A 17,602-nucleotide genomic window follows, 5' to 3' on the forward strand; every position below is an offset into this window, starting at 1 on the left:
GAAAATAGAGGACAGGGTGAAATAATCCTGTAAGGAAGCAGAGTAAGATATCTGGAAAGTACTGAATGACATTTTAAATGTGGGGTCATGAATTGAAAACAAGATGAGAACCGATCGTATGTTTCTCTCTAGTGAAGCTGGAGACCTAGGGAAAATGGCTGCTGGGGGCACTGAGGGGATAGGTTCAAAGTTTTCTTCAGCCAATGTTTTTATACAGCTTACACCCAACTACTGAGTATGCTATTAAATATACTTATGAGAGAGTTTCCGCTTCCTGGAAGCTCACGGGTACATTACTGTCTCTCCTGATAAATACGACGGGTGAAGTAAGATGGGAGAACTGGAGTTTACTCTAGGCGCAGGGAGTCAGAGCACATCAGAGGGCATCTCTGTCTTGAGTCTTTAGGAATGAAGAAGAGTTTGCTGGCAGAGACGATGGCAACGAGATAAAAGGCACGGAGCAGTGAAGGGGCACGGTCGGGTGACGGGGTAGTGGGCACACCACATGGCAGAAGAGGAGCCCATGTGAAGGGGTCGTGGGAGGGGACAGGCTGGGGTCAAACTGTGAGGGGCTTTGCGGGCCACACGAGGAGTGGGCGACAGGGAACCACGAGGGAAGCTTCTAAGGAGAGGAATAACATAATCTGGTTTGTTTTTTAGGACTACCCTGGAGCGGTGAACACATTAGATGCGGACTGGAAGAGGTTCCCAGCAGAGAGACAGGGTTGGGAGGTGCAGTGATTTAGACAAGAGATGGTGAAGGTGTGGCACCCTCTCTGGCATGCACGAGGCTGCTGAAAGATTTTGGAGGCAGAAATGGTGGCATTTAGTGCCTGCCTGGATGTGAGGGAGTAAGGACGTGAGGAGGCAGGGTGGCTTCTAGGGGGAGAGACCGGGGGTGTGACTGTGAATTCCCAAGACTAGAATATAAGAGGTAGATGCAAACACAGAGAACTGTTTGTTTGTAAGCAGTTGCAAACATAAAGGTTTCCTCTTTGAAAAAAGACATTAGGGTACTTTGGTACTAGAGAACTTTTTAAAAACTAGCCCTCTTGCTTTTTGACTACCTTTACTGCTTTATAATTTACTGTAATACTTTACTACTGGGCACGCAAGCAATCTAACAATTCATTATTCTCTCTGGATAAATAGTCTTAATTACATAAATAATATAACACTATATATTTAAAAAATCCATTGAATAGTGTAGACAAAGTTTGTTTTGTCCATATAATTGAAGACAAACATTTATTATTAAGAGAGATTGTTTCTGAGATCCACTAAGAGAAGAATGTGTGAGCCCCGAGTTATTATATGGAATTAATGTCAGAACCAAGAGAATAAATATGGGTTTAAACTAATACAGTCCAGAGCTGAGCAGGGCAGGTAGGTTCCTCTATAAGACACAGCGTTTCCCTAAGTGATCGTAGACCTCTCACGCACTCCCTCCCTCCCTCCCTCATCCAACACGTATTTATTGGGTGCCTACGGTCTGGGTATGTAATGGCAAACAAAGCAAATGTGGTTCCTGTACTCATAAAGCTTACCGTCTAATGAGGGAGACCAACCGTTAACAAGCAAACAAAAGATAAGTATATATTGTGACAAAGGCCAAGAAAGGACTCAAAAAAGGTGTCACAATAAAGAGTAAAAGGGAAACATACTTCAGGTAGGTGGTCCCAAGAAGGTGTGAATTAAAAGAGCCCAATGAGCAATGAGTTGCAGTGGGAGGGTGGGTAGAAAGACATTCTAAACAGAAAAATTAAGCAGCAATTGAGAAAAAGCCAAGGCTAGAGTTTAGGAAATGGGCAAAGAGTTAGAGAGGTTAGACGCCGTAAGATTTATTCAGAATACCTGTTATGTGAGCAGCACTGTGGGAATATTTTTTCAAGGATTATCGTATATTTAATTAAGTGGTATTCTCTGAGTGCTTTTAAACCCTCCCCCTTTCCTGTAAGTTTAGTCCCTTTCCTAAAACTAAAATTAAAATTAAAAAAAAAAATAGCGCATGTGTAGTGGATGGTGTGTTGTGCCCCCCAGACCCATCTCTTCAGGAACGAGATGCTTATTCCCATATCTGCAGGGCATGTTGATCGACTGAAAGATCTCAGTTGACTTCCTCTTTGGGAACTGCTGCTAAGAGGGCAGACTCACCCAGGGGCATACCGTGGAGGGGCAAGGAAGCCAGCATCTGATGACGGCTCAGCGCAAGAGGAGAGAAACCAGGCATGCGTGTCTTAGGCAGCACAACTCTGAGGGAGCGGTCCAGCCTGAGGCTGTGGCACCTTCATCTCCGTCCTACTTGTCCCACTCTCCCAGGTGTTGATCCCAAGGGTTCTCCCCCATTCAGCTTCCTGCATGGAAACCTCTGTCTCAGAGTTGGTTTCCCAGAAAACCTAAGACAGCATGTAAATATTACATGTCTATACACGCACCATTTTTTATTGTTAGTGCCTCAAAGAGTTGCTTCCTGTTTCGTATCTACAGGGAATTTGAAAACGATGATGAAACTATAGAGCACTTACCTGTATCAGGTTCTATGAGGACAGAAACTTTACATGCGTCATATTTCATTTGACCCTCACAACAACCCTTCAAGATAGGTCCCATTATTACACAGTTTGATAAATTAGGAACCTGGAGCTAAGGAGATTAAACGACTTGCCCAAGGTCACATAGCAAGTAAAAGGCAGAACTAAGAGCTAGAGTCTAGTTGCTCTTAACCCAACATCTGTGCTCTCTGCCATCCTAATGTACTCTTTTTCTAAGACTCACTCACTTCAGCAGTACATTAAATTCTGTACGCTGTTACTGTGGCTACCTATGATGAAAACAATGACAACCTTGTTTTTGAATCTGTATGCTCATAATTGAATTATATGCTCATCATCAGCCTGTTCTAAGAAGTTAGAAATTTCTTCTACGAGTCTAATTCAGTAAGAATGATAAGGGAAACTAAACTTTCTAAGGTCTAATTTTAAGAGCTAATAGAATTAAATGTTTATTTTATCAACTACAGGGTCACAAATATGATCACTGCTATCAGAGAAGCCTAAGAATAAGAAGAAGCCAGTCAAATGCAGATGGTTGTCCCCCAAATGGTCATAATTGCTGAGACCTTATCAGAAATCAAGGTAATGATCTGCTAGATGTTTCCAAGCTAGCTACATAGCTACAAAGAAGGGAAGATAAATGTAAAAAATCAAGATTGTGTGCTGGTGTCCCTATATAGAGCTATCTGTAAAGCAGATTGATGTTAATTAAAAAAATAAAAAGATGAGACCTTTGTGGCTGAGGAAACCTTGTGTTTGACAGTCTTAGATTTTCATTTAACCATCTCTTCCTCTATCTTTTCTCTCGATTGTCCTGACATTACATAAGAATTCACAATTTGATCTGTAAAGAAAAGAGCAGAGAGAATTGGAGACCTTACCTGTCCAATAATGAGGGGAACCACAACGGTCATAAAAAGCTGAGAAAAAATAGATGTAAAAGGCACAGAAGAGGAGGAGCCAAGCTGTAAAACAAGAATATGAGGAGTTAGAATTACTTTAAATCAGTTCTCAATACTGCTGTTAATTAATGTCATAAATGAATTCTCTCACATGCACAAAAATTTGGTAGCTATATACAAAGAGCAAGTGAAGTTACTTTTATTTTTGAAATTCAGCACGAAATAGACTGAGTAGTTTAATATATAATTTTTATTGGGAGACTAAGATTGAAGAAAAATAACCATTGTTTTGCAATTAACTTAAATTTCTTATTATTAAATACATTTCTGAACTGTAAAGTCATTCTGTGTTCATACCGTCTGTACTCATATGGCATATTTCACCTGTAATTATAGTTTATGTGATTTCTATTTCACCCATCTGCAGATACCTAAAACAAACGAGTGTGTCTCATTATTTTATTATCGAGATAATATTTTAATTTATGTAAATGAAATAGTTTCTAACTTTCCTACTCCTCCAAAACAAAGGCAGTGATTCTCATATCCTTTAAAATTCATTCTTAAACAAAATCTTGGAAATGGGAAATCCTGAAACGGAACTTATTTTTCAACTTAAAATTTCAATATACTGCTCCTAAATCTGTACGTTCTTAATGTTGTTCAGAATTCCTGTTTTGACTCTGTCCTCACTTTTTGATGCTTTCTTTGCTAATGATTGCAGTCTCAGCTTCATAAAGATGCTACTGCCAGCAGCACAAGGCAGTGTTTCTCTGTGAACACAGTCACACATTCACATTAATCTCAACTGCCAAGGCCTGCTGTCTTCCTATTAACCTTCTAATGTTTTTTTCAAAATCTCCTTTCTGGACAGATAGTAGCGTGTTCCATAGTTGTTTATCCCTTTCACGAGTCCCTTCTGCAAACAGGTTCTCCCAAGCCATCAGTGACGATCCCCCTGGCCCTTGGAAGTTACTTGCACCTTCCCCTGCAGACCACACCTCAATTTTCATATTTACCTAAGTTTAGTTAAACTCGGAAATATCTTTCGGAACGTAATTTTTGTGAAAGATGTGGAGGCGGTAATGATGGAGGGCAGAGAATATTAAATAAAACATATAAAATATTTAGATAAGTGAAGTCAATAGCTCAGAATGAAGTGATGTGGGACCAGTGTTTTCACTGATTTCTGATTTCTGTGTGAACTGGCTTACCGAAATCTTTTCTATGCCCTGGTTTATTTTATAAAACTCTGTCCCCCATCCTTGGCCCCAATCTATACGCACTCAGAAGGTCAAGAATGTATGCCCTGTCCATCAATGGCCTGCATCCACTTAATACTGCCTTCAACACTGACCACTGGCTGTCAGTTTCACCCACAAAAAGTGTAGCCTCTAGCTTTTTCCTCTAGAACAAATATAAACGAAAGAAATACAAGCAGAAAAAATGAAACTGGTGAAGAACACATAGGATTTGTGGTGTGTTAAATGTTACATGGCTGTTAGATATTTCTTTTTAGGCAAAACCAAAGTATTAAAAGCTAATGATTACACCCTATTTTAGAGCAACGATGTCTTTGAAGTGCAAGGTATTTAACAAATCTATTCTCTCCACAAATATTAACCCTAAGGATGCTCCTGGGGCAAGGACTGAAATAAGGAAAAATATATTTTACAAAGAAACAGAGGCACTGGAAAATTAGAAAAATAAACCTTAAAGAACGAAGTTTTCAAGTTCAGAAATGTTCAGCTCAATGCTCTATCCATAGGGTTCACAATGTTTGAAGATACGCAGTAGGGTTCAAGGTGATAACCCTCAAGTAAAAAGTCTCAATTCTTGCCTGAAATCTCATGGGTGATCTCACATATCTCTGTTCCTCTTTTTATCGCAACTTTATTAAGTTATTTAATGTATTTTTTAAATGTTTTCATGAATAATCATATGAAGCTATATTCCCTCTGTCAGCCAAGTGCTTATTCCAGGAACTGGCACAGAGAATATGTTTGCAGAAAGCATAAACCTGTGCAGAATGAACAGATGAACTAATTTGTAAACATGGGGTGCTAAAAAGAGAAACACTCTTATCCAAAATCATATCCCTGTTTTTTTCTAAAAAAAACACACAAAACTTAAGTATATCTAAAAATCTCTTATTATCACGTAGCATTACAAAATCAGTTGGTATTATTCTTTTCACTGCTTGTTTATCACTAGTAACAAAACGAATTCGAATGTGCACCTGGAAACTAAGGGCATCTATTCGTGATAAAAACCAAGTGAAGAAAGGACCAGCTCACACGCACGTGTGCCCGTGTAAAACAACAGAGCGAGCCTGGTGGTGCATGTTCCCTCCCTCAGTTCTCCTCCAACCCCTCCTTAGCTCCTTAATGCTGCTCTGGAAGGGAAGACCTAAAACTGACAGAATCCTAACTGGGAAGAGACTTGTAGTCCCATTAGCTCTTTTTAAAGATTGAAAACTGAGGTCCAGAGAGAAGCAGCTTGTAATGAACACTTCTAATACCTGTGTTATGATGTGAAATTGGCAGTGCTTCTCAAACACATGCAAGCAACTCTTCAGCCAGATCTGCTCTGTGATAGAAGCCAGATCCACATTGGGAAGGCTGGTTAGTTTAACCATAAAGTATTACTGCAGAGCAGCAAACTCAGATCAAATGGAGAGAAAAGTTAAAATGTGATTTCATATATTGGGTCCATTTTGGGGGTTCTTTTCCATCCTAATTCAATCTAAAAGGGAAGTAGAGGAAAACCCATTTCAACTTTGGTGTTGAAGAATATTCTGTGTTTCACTTTCTAGATCCATCACGTAATAGACCACCTGCACGTTCAGTGTTTGGGAGCCTCTTGTTCCTAGAAGACAGTGGAAAAGGCTATGGGGTGAGGGGGAGGGTGGGAGGTTGTCCATGATCCCCAAGGTCCCTTTGTCCTCGAAAACACCCATCATCTCTGATCCACTTGATTAGTAGCACAGGTTAGAGCAGCCCTCCTCTGCGGCTTTGTCAGATCAGAGGCCAGAGCAAGCTAGCCAGGGATGTAAGTAGCTGGGTACACGAAACCAGACTAAGTACGGTGGAGACGTTGGGGAGGAAGTCCTGCAGGATGGCTTCCTTAGAAGTGGCTCTGAAAGGAAGGAAATCTCAGTCCTGGGGTCTAACTTGGCATAAGTCCTTTCTTTTGAATCGGCCACCAGACCTATCGCTGTGGTCAGTTTGAAGATGCAGAGGTCCCCTTGGGGAGGTTCCTGACGCTATGAAGTATGCCCTGGCATCCAGAAGAAAGAAGAGTGAGCATCTGCATTTGAGAGTATGACCAGAAAATTACAAGACCCAGTCCTTTTGCACGCAGAGTTGATTTTAACTAAAGCAGAAGGAAATATGCTGCCTGGGCTATTTGGTTCTTCACATTTTAATGAGGAACCTCATGTGGTTTCTATTTCAGAGACCAATGTGTTTGGTCTCTGAAGCATCAATTATTGAAGCATCAATAATTTGCACGTTTGGATAAAGTTGCGGGTTCAGCATAAGCTTGTGTCAAGCCAGTGCTCTGGGCTTCGCTGAGCCACCCGGCAGGTTTAAAGGTCCTACGTCTCCCATTGCCAACCCGCGCTTTAAGATATCGCATGTGAAATAAACAATCCAGGCATTGGCTAATCTCTTTCAGGAATATAGTGCTTTAAAGCAGAGAACTCACAATTAGGTTTATTTGTTTTAATCTCATGCTGCGAAGAAATGTTTCAGTGAAAATTAAATATGTGGGAATTTAAGACCTTTGTGTTCAATCATTCAAATGGTAACCGGTGCCTCCTGTGGGCCAGAGGCATGTTCTCAGCCCCAGGGATCCAACAGTGAACAAAAAACCAACCCCCCCCTCTCCAGGAGCTGCTTTTTCAAAGTTGAGGTCTGTATGTGGGTCCACCCATCACCAAGTGCACACTCCTTTCTTTCCCCTGCTTATAACTGGAAAAGTTCTAGTCTTTTCCTAAGAATTATTTCAAGCATCACTTCTTTGGGGATTATTTCCAAACCCTCCTCCCCAAATGCAGACTCGGCCACCCCTTCTTTTTTGGCTCTGTGTTGCCACTGTACCGCTCAGAATCCTTGGTTGTTCTTGTTTATACATCTGCCTCTCCCAGTAGACTGTATGTTCCTGAAGGTCAGGGACGCGGTCCTTTTCATGTTTATGTTCTGGGTGCCCAGCAGAGTGACTACGTTCTACATCTAGGGTGGTGGTTCTCAAACGTTAACATACCAGACACACCTGGAGGGCTTGTGGAAACACCTGTTCCTTGGTCCCACCTTCAGAGTTTCTGATTCGTAACACCTAGCAGGAAGGACGAGGGGAGGACGGGGAGAATTTGCACTTCTAACCAGGCCCCAGGTGATGCCGTTGCTACTGCTGGGCTGGGGTTTACCTTTGAGAACCACGGAGTTAGTACACAGTATGTGCTCCAGAACGTGTGTTCACCTAATGAATGGCCACAACACACAGGTAGAAAGAGGGGCTTGACAATGTTTTTTCTTCTTTCCATCCTTCCAGCTTTCGGTAAGTTACAGAGCCCTGCGGAATTCACAGCCCCAAGAAAGGACCAGGAGCCTCCCACCCAATCGTCTCGTATAATTACAGATATGGTAACATTTATCGTGCGCTGCTCTGAATGCTTAATGCGTTGAACGATTTAATACAGCGACCCCTTGAGGCGGGTCTCATTAGTACCCCCATTTTCATATGAGGAAACCGTGGCACAGAACACTTGAACAGCTTGGACGTGGTCACCGTACCTAGAAAGTGACGGAGCCGTGATCTCAACCCAGAAGGCTGGCTGCACAACCCTCACACGTAATCCTTGCATTCCACCGCACATTAACGACAGAAGGGACGGAGCAGTGAGCTGGGGAAGGGGGCAGGAGTGGAGGCCAAAGCTGGCCTCCCCTTATCTTGTCCATGTGAGAGAAAGCGAAGAGCGTCTGTGTGTCTGTATGTGTGTTTTGTGAGGGCTGCAAGGAGATGGGGAGCTGGAGGGCAGAAGCAAAAAGACAGAGGGGAAAAAAAGAAAAAAAAGGGGATGGGAGGAAACTAGATAAGCAGTGGACGACGGTGCAGCCTTTCTCACCTGGGTTTCCGGATTTGAACCACAGGACACCGAAAATTATTTGAGTAACTCTTTTCTTAACTCCCTCAAGGATGGCACATCACTAGTACCAGGGTAGATGTATCAGAAAGAAGTTAATCCAGTACATACAAGGCCTGCTTTAGGGCATTAGGATTTAATTTTCTAACCTGGCAGAGAAAGGCTGAGTCAAACGAAGCAAGATTGGCTGCTATCGATCCATTCAACTTAGAAATTATTTGATTTGGAAAGAATCTGGGGGGGGGGGGGTGTCCAGTCAGTGAAATTTTACAGGGCCAGACTAAGCAGACTCAGAAAGACAAATAAGTAAATTCTTGATGAAGAGACATTGACCATCTGTAAAATCATAGTTATCAGCCTAGTTAGAAAACAGATAGTGCGTTTTAAATCACTCCTGTAAGTGAGCTGACCTGTAAGTCGTCATTAACGCACCAGGTCCTCACTTGCTCTCTGTGTAATCAGCCTTTTATCTCCTACCAGGGAAATCCATTAGCCACAGGCATTGCAACTATTTGTGTCCCTTCTCAGCTATTAAAACATTATTATATTATATAATTCACCCTTGATGATTGGTCTTTGCTTTCATGAGTACCACATTCAGAGAAAAATAAGAATAGATATTTATAGTTTATACTGTAGAGTAAAGAATGTTAAATCTCCTTTGTGAGGGAATCAGGAAGAAGCCACTTCAGACCTATATAGAGAGCAGGATGAGTTCCCTTCTGGCCCAGTTCTGGCCCCTCACCTACATTACCCAGAGTCCAGCCCCAGGTGAGGGAAAGAAGGAGGGGACTTGCTTACTATTGGATCTAACTTTCTTGTACCCATACACAGACATTATGGATGTTCATAAATACTATCCTCTTCCCATCACAAAGACAAGGCATTCAGACAGAAGAAGGGAGAGTGTCCCTAGGCCTTGATCCCCTGAGCCCTTCTACAGTCCCGTCTTTCCCCAGAATCTATAGTCCAGTCTGTCTCTCATTCCATGCGAACTGAACTGATTACTTACACAAAATCAATGACTTTTAAGTATACCAGCTGACAGGCTCAGTAGAAAAATGACTGTCATTTTTATGAAAATTAAGAATATGGTTGTTAAAAAGCCATATTGATTTGGCTGCATGTATCAAACTAAAGATGGGTTACGGCATGGAATGTATATATGTAGTTGAGGAAATGATCCCTTTTATTTATTATTTATATATCTAGATGCATGGTAGTTTTCCTTCTCTGAGCAACAAAGAAAAAAATAGGTTTTAAATGATTTTTTTAAAGATTAAAAAATATGTAAAACATTTCTTTTTGTTATCTGCTAATTTAAAATGTAAGATGAAAAGATTACCTTCCAATAAGTAAGTGATGGAAACTACGTACAATTGTAAGTTCTCTTTATTCAAACAACACAAAAATTGTAGTGAAATGTGCCCAAATGAACTGTAGATCGGCTTATCGCCCACAGAGGAAAGCTGTGCAGAGATGGGCTTCCAGGACATGGCGGGCTAGAGGCAGAGATACGCAGAGGCATCTAGAAACAAGCCTTGTCCCTTATTCCCTGACCACAGGACTCGGTCTTGTCAATCCTGAGTTTGGTTCAGGAACCACAGCTCCTGCTGTTACTAACAGTCCCTTAAGCAGATGAAGTTTTAAGTTCCTCCAGAAAAGGGACCAACAGGCAAGGGTGGTGTAAGGAAGCAGTGTCCTTCTCACTTCAGCCAGATCGTAACTGCTTGGGGAGCAGCCGCTGGTGTTGCAGGGGGGACCAAGGTGCAGGGAGAAGCCTGGCTAGGACGGCGCTGCACCTGAGCTCATCCCTTCAGATAAGTCGGCCAAGTCCCAGAGCAGCGGTGGACTTGGCCTCTCTGGGTCGATGGTCCTTGAAGGGGGATGGAGGTGGGGGGAGTTTATCAATGTTGCTTCTAGAGCATTTGAAAGTGGCTTACCAGGTGCTCCCCTGCTTCCCCATGATTTCAACAAGGTCTGGGGGAGCCCCGGGACGAGCATTTACAAAAGACGCCACAGATTATTCTGCGTTACAAAATTCTCCCTGCGTGAGAAGCATCCCTGCGTGATTTATACACGCAGTCAGAGGATAAGCTGTTCTCAGGCTCGAGGAGATGGATCCGGTCTTACTTGCTTTAGGAACAAACGCTCCTGGGCACATGGTGGAGAGCCCGGCTCTGTGTGGAACAACTGAGGCAATCAATGGGATCGTTTCTTTTCAAGTGCTTTATGTTTTATTATCATTTTATACGTCGCACATGTATGTGACCATCAGTTCCCATCATTGGGAACATACTACAAAAAATAATCAGAGTACTGTACATGACACTAATGTCTGTATTTGTTGTTTTTGTTTTTAGTGATGGGATCAAAAGTTGAAGGACTTTCTATCACAGGTAGCCAAGTACTAGAGAAACTAATGATGACCGTAGCCTTGAAAGCTGCCACTGACGTCTCTCCCCGACCTTGACCTTGCTCTTCTGTGAACTCTTATGAAATTCAGTCTGAATCACATAGTTTAGTAGTTAATTTTTCCTCTAAATTTCTTCCATAGTCTTTATTCTTCTTTACCTACATGAGGTTTAAGTTTCTTCAAGGCAATAATTATGCCTTATTCTGTTTATCTTTCCTATGTTACCTAAAATATATATGTCCAGGAAGTAGTAACTGAGTGCTGATAAAATGTCTTAAAATCACCTGTCTCCTAGGAGGCATGCTTTGTAAGCAAAACCTGGAAGGAACGCTGCCTGAAAGCGCCCCGTGTTCTTGACTAGTCTTTGAACCTAAGTCTTCTCATATAGGTGAGGATACTACCTACCTCTAAAGCTACTCATGCTATTCACATGGTAATATGCATAGAGTACCCATTATACCTACTCAATAAAAATTATTCTCCCCCTCTCCCCACCGTCCCCCTCCCCTTCTGGAAAAACAAGGTTTCTTTTAAAGTGTCCTGAGAATTCCAGCTGATTGGATTTAAGAACTGCTAAAATGGAAAGTAACAGAAGAGACAGTCCAACGAATGGAGCATACAGTTAGCCTAGAAACAGGGCCTGGTGTGCATGCATGGAGGTGCACGTACATGTCTGCGTGTTGTGCACATGTGTGTATATATGTCCACGTATCACAATGCCTTCTAAATATCTACTTGATGAGGGGCCAGCTTTCTAAGAAATCAAGTCACATAAAATCAATTGATATAACAGCAGAGCTGGTGGTGCTCCCACTTACTTAAGGGGCGCTTACATTACTATTGAATGGGTAAGCATGAGGGTGAATGTTTATTAAATATCCTAAGCTACTGATGTGACCATCGCCACATATGAAGATGGGCTGATCTGTAACTCTGAGAACATGACTTTCAGCAGTGGTCCAAGTTTCCGCCCTATGTGTTTCCAGGGGTCTTGATGTTGAGCTGACCTTTGTGGCTGGGGTGGAAGCGAGGCCTTGATTTGTCGTTCCAATGGCACAAGCTCAAAGCGCTACTGACTCTCCCCTGCCACGCAGGAACTTATTTATATAAAAGTGGTGGTCTACAGAATTATGGGGCTTGAGGCCATGACAATACCAGCTAATATCTGGCTTCCTTAGATCATAATTGCATAGAATTAGATTGACCTGTTCCATGGTGTGAACATAGTTATCTTACCTTCTTTGTCTTAACTTTAGAGGGAGTAAGAGAGAAGTTTAGACGTTGCTTCTTTTCATTCCTCACAGTCACCAAGATGTAGTTGGGAAGAAGGTGTGAGGGAGCTGCTAAGGAGACTTGGGGGGACAGGGGTCTACAAAGGCAGGAGCTTCACGCTGCCCAATGGACTGTCCCTGACCTCACAGCCTAAGTGCTTGACTCGGCACCAGGGCCTCTGCATCTTCATTACCCACAACACTCCATTTCAAGTTTTCAAATATCTCTCTTTCAGTCTTCTCTATTATTTGCTGCTGAATAAAAACTGTAATAACGGTTGGTAAACAGAGTGTTAGTGAGAAACCACATCAAAGGAAAGGAAAGATCTACAAGTTTTAAGTGATGTTAGATATGACCGAGAATCAGAACCACGCACATGAAAAAAACCTGAAGTAAGTAGGAGATCCCTGGAGAAATATTAGAAGTTTCCATCTACCTCTCAAATTAAAAGTTTTCCTCAAATTAAAAGTTTTCTTTCAAAAGGGGGCTCTGCTACACTGTTGGTGGGAATGTAAATTGGTGCAGCCACTGTGGAGAACAGTATGCAGGTTCCTTAAAAAACTAAAAATAGAGTTGCCATATGATCCAGCAATCCCACTCCTGGGCATATATCCAGAAAAGACAAAAACTCTCATTGGAAAAGATACATGCACCCCAGTGTTCATAGCAGCACTACTTATAATAGCCAAGACATGGAAGCAACCTAAATGGCCATCAACAGATGAATGGATAGAGAAGATGTGGTACATATATACAAAGGAATATTACTCAGCCATAAAAAGGAAATAATGCCATTTGCAGCATCATGGATGGACCTAGAGATTATTATACTAAGTGAAGTAAGTCAGACAGAGAAAGACAAATACTGTAAGATATCACTTATATGTGGAATCTAAAATATGACACAAAGGAATTTATCTGCAAAACAGAAACAGACTCACAGACAACAGAGAAGAGATTTGTGATTGCCAAGAGGGAGGAGGAGGAGGGGGAGGGACGGATTGGGAGTTTGGGGTTAGCAGAGGCAAACTATTACATATAGGATGGATAAACAACAAGGTCCTACTGTACAGCACAGGGAACTACATTCAATATCCTGTGATAAGCCATAATGGAAAAGAATATGAAAAAGAATGTGTGTGTGTATATATATATAACTGAATCACTTTGCTGTACAGCAGAAATTAACATTATAAATCAACTATACTTGAATATACTTTTTAAAAAAGCTTTCTTTCAGTAAAAAATTATTGTAAAAAAACCCACTTCTCCTATTAAATAAAATGTTTTCTTTTTTAGTAACCTCCTTTGAAATATTATGATACTTGTGATACAATTTCTACCTTGGATTTTAATTATCTGTGAATATATTCTATTTTCTCTGTTAAATCATAAATTCTTTGAGGGAAGCATCAATGTCAGACTGATTGTTGTAATATTCACAGTGCACAGTAGGCATTCAAACACTGAATAAAAGAATGAATGTTTTAATATTATTGAAAAAAGTTGTAAGTTATTTGTCATAGCAAATATAAAGTAAAATTTTATGGCTCAGGCTGGAATCCTAACCTGCGAACCACTTATTTATCATGTGAATCATTCTAATCATTGTTCACCCATCTTCCTATTCCCCTCCTTCCAACATTTATTGAATACTTGGCACCAGAGATAAGTTAATGAATAAGATAATCACGGTTCCTGGCCCAGGCAGACAAAATCCAGGGGCTGCTTACCACTGGGAACATTGTTTCAGAAGGACAATTCACATGGAATTTCAAGTACTGAACTTATAAGTATAGTTTTTTGCTAGACAAGGCCTTTATTTACCCTTACAGATTGGAACTTCGTGGTCTGATACACATCTACTAACAAAATAAAGACAATCATTTCTGCCCCCGCCCAATAGCAAAGGTATGTTATCCAGAAAATTGAGGTGATATATGTAAAAAACACTTTGAGTCTTGGGAGTTAATGGTGCTATTTCAGGAAGTTTCACTGCACTCATTGCCAGCCATGGTAAATATTGGATTCATTTATACACAAGTTTATAAGATTATAGATGATTATAGAATCTTAAAGTTTTAAGACTCAGCCCATCATTAAGGTCTGGACTAGGGACCATCGCTGCATTTCATCAGATAAGTGCTTTTGCAAAACCTTGACATCCTTCCTGGTATTATTTTCTATTTTCCTTTATAAAGTGTCAAATTTAAATAACTAGCATTTGCTGGTTCCTTACAGTTCACCACAGGCTTTCCCATAAATGAACTCATTTCATCTTCTCATAATTCTCACTTTACAGAGGTAAAAACCGAGGCTAAGAAGGGTGAAAGAAAATCCACTGTTCACAACAAATACTGGCTGCAGAATGAACCAAAACGGGATGCTTTCTCCCCATACCACGCCACCCCTGCACAACAGACTGTGAGGGAAGTGAAGTCAGTCCCTTCAAAATGGCTTTACAATAAGGAATGTGGCCCTGAAGGTAGAGGATGTGATGAGGACGTACGAGTCTTAAAAGTGGTCCTAGCCCGACTCTTTGAACAGAGGCACCTGTCCACCTGTCCAACTGTGATGTACTGATATAGTAAGAAATATATATTTGGTCTTTGTTCCCAATTCCTAGCACAGAGCTTCTAAAACCCTCAGAGCTTCCTGAGGGATGGGATGATAAGAGTGTCTTTTGTTACATTATTTGGGTTTTGTCCCCAGTACCTGGCACAGAAGGGTTCAGAGAGCTTCCGGGTTGGTGAATGCACCCATATGCAGGGTGGGTGGCGCACCCCAAACTCCATGGGACAGAAACTCCTGCACTTGGGACCGTTCTGGACCTTCTTCTATGTACCTCTTCATCTGGCTGTTTATTTGTTTCCTTTATAATTAACCGGTAATAATAAATAAAGTGTTTCACTGGGTTCTGTGAACAGTGGTAGCAAATTATTGGACCTGAGGAGGGGGTTGTGGGAGCCCCCTGATTTGTAGCCAAGTCGGACAGAAGTGTGGGTAACCTGGAAACCACTACTTCTGATTGGCACCTGAAGTGAGAGGCAATCTTGGCAGACTGAGCTCTCCACCTGTGGGGTCTGCATTAACTCTGGGAAGTTAGTGTCAGAATGAATTAAATTGTAGAATACCCGGTTGGTATTTGCAGAGAATTGGAGGATCGCTTGGCATGGAAAACCCACACCTTTGGTGTTAGAAGTACTGTGAGAACAGAAACAGTTTTTCTTTACCAAGCATCCATTCAAAAATGCTTTCAAGTGGCTTCCATAGCCAGGCATTATTTTGAGCAGTGGGGTTTTAGCAGTGACCAAAACATAAAGTCTCTGCTATCTTGTGATGCTTTGCTCTAGTTAGGGAAGATGGATAATAAACAAATTAACCAGTGATTAAGATGTCACGTGAGAAGTGCTAAAGAGGAACAATTAAGAATGGTAGGTGGGGAGAGAGTGATGGAATATATTATTCCTAAATAATAGGAATTATTGTTCTTCTCCTCTAAAATGACATCTGACCCCAGAAACCTGATGAAAGTGAAGAAGGGAGCTGTGTGGATATCCAGGGTGGGGAGAATCCATGCTGAGTCAATGCCAAGTGTAAAGACTCTGAGGATGGTCCTCGGTACTGCTGGACCATAGCACTGCATTTGCCCATTCCATTCACTCTGCCGCACGACTGTCTCATGTCTTTGCCTTTCTCATCAAATCTCCAACACCTCCTTGCCTTTTCTTGTCCTCTACCCCTAACCTTGCTTGCCACTTCACTGAGAAAACAGAACCAGAGGAGAACTTAACAAGCTCCTATAATTACATCATCCAATTTACTTGCATCCCTGCCTATATCCCATGGCTTCCCTTCCATGACTCTGGATGAACTATCTGTGCTTAGGAGGCCATACTCCCTTTACACACTAGAACTCATCCCTTTCTCCTACTCAAGGACACGGGTCCAAGAATTCTCCCCTCTTTTTTCTGTATCAAATTTTCCTTCTCTAACTGGATTAATCTATCGATACAAATATGCTAATAATTTTCCCAACTTAAAAAAGAATCCTCTCTCGGTCCTTCATTAACTTTGTTGCTCTCCCATTTTCTGCACACTTTACAGCAAAATGAACTCTGTCTTTAACTCTTCTTTCTTCATTTTTTCTTGAACCAACTTCAATAAGGCTTTCACCTTCACAACTCTGCTGAAATAGCTCTTGTTAAGGTCTCCAGTGGTCTCCATCTTGTTACAATCAATGGCCAATTGTTGGACTTCATTTTATCCGAATTATTACCAGCATTTGAAGTAGTTGACCATGCTCCCCTTTTTGAAACACATTCTCTGCTAGGCTTCTAGGACATTACAATCTCTTGGTGTTCTTCCTAAGCAAACTGGATATCCTTGGTCTTCTTTGCTGACCTCTTAATATTAGAATGCCCTAAATTCAGTCCACTGATACCTCTCCTTCTCTATTCTCTTTTGGTGATCTCGTCCAGTCTAACTCAAAATCCATCTCTATGCTGAACTCTCCCAAATGTGTATCTCTAGAGATACATACACACAGAAAGTCCAGGCCCTTTCTCCTGAATTCCAGATATATAGTCAACTGCTTACTTGACTTCTCTACTTAGATGTCTGAAAGGCATATTAATCCAGACATGTCCAAGACTGAATTCGTTGTGAGTTCCATCAACTTGTTCGACCCTATAGCCTTCCCTATCTTAGTAAATGGCAATTCCATACTTCAAGTTGCAGAGGCGTGGAGTCATCCTTGATTCTTATCTTTCCCTCATAATTTTCATTCAATCTCTCAGTTCTTTCAAGAAAATAAAGAACTACTTCCCACCAGATTTATTCAATCACACTGGCCCAAGCTAACGGCATCTCTTGCACTAGCTTTCTAACTGGTCTTCCTGTCTCCACCATGATCCCCTTAAACAATCTACTCTCAACCCAGCATCCAGAGTCACCCTTTTAAAGGGAATGTCAGAACATGCCATTCCCTTGATCAAAACTCTTTCAATGGTTTCCTGTCTCTCTTGAATTACAATTCAAAATCCTTACAAAGGACTTTAAGGTCCTCTATCATTTGGCCTCTGCTATGTCTCTGACCTCATCTCCATCTACTCTCCCCCTGCTCACTCCATTCCAGCCACACTGGCCTCCTTGCTGTTCCTTAGACACCAGGCACACTCTCAGCACCTTTGCACTTGTTGTTCCTTCCACCTGGAACATTCTACCACCAGAAAGCTCACTCCATTATCTCCTCTAGGCCTTTGCTCAAATATTGTTTCTCAGTGACTACAACCTCCCAAGCCACTTCCCTTCC

At 41.5% G+C, this 17,602-nt stretch overlaps 1 protein-coding gene across 1 annotated transcript in view; it reads right to left on the bottom strand.

Moving 5' to 3' along the window:
• SLC10A7 (solute carrier family 10 member 7) overlaps positions 1-17,602 on the bottom strand; it is a 261,224-nt gene that overhangs the window by 63,714 nt on the left and 179,908 nt on the right. Inside the window, exon 7 of the mRNA XM_059923937.1 lies at positions 3,434-3,517. Within this exon, the coding sequence (XP_059779920.1) occupies positions 3,434-3,517 (84 nt within the window). The remainder of the gene's footprint in view (positions 1-3,433; positions 3,518-17,602) is intronic.

The sequence above is a fragment of the Balaenoptera ricei genome, chromosome 5, assembly GCF_028023285.1.
Source record: "Balaenoptera ricei isolate mBalRic1 chromosome 5, mBalRic1.hap2, whole genome shotgun sequence".
NCBI classification, from domain to species: domain Eukaryota; kingdom Metazoa; phylum Chordata; class Mammalia; order Artiodactyla; family Balaenopteridae; genus Balaenoptera; species Balaenoptera ricei.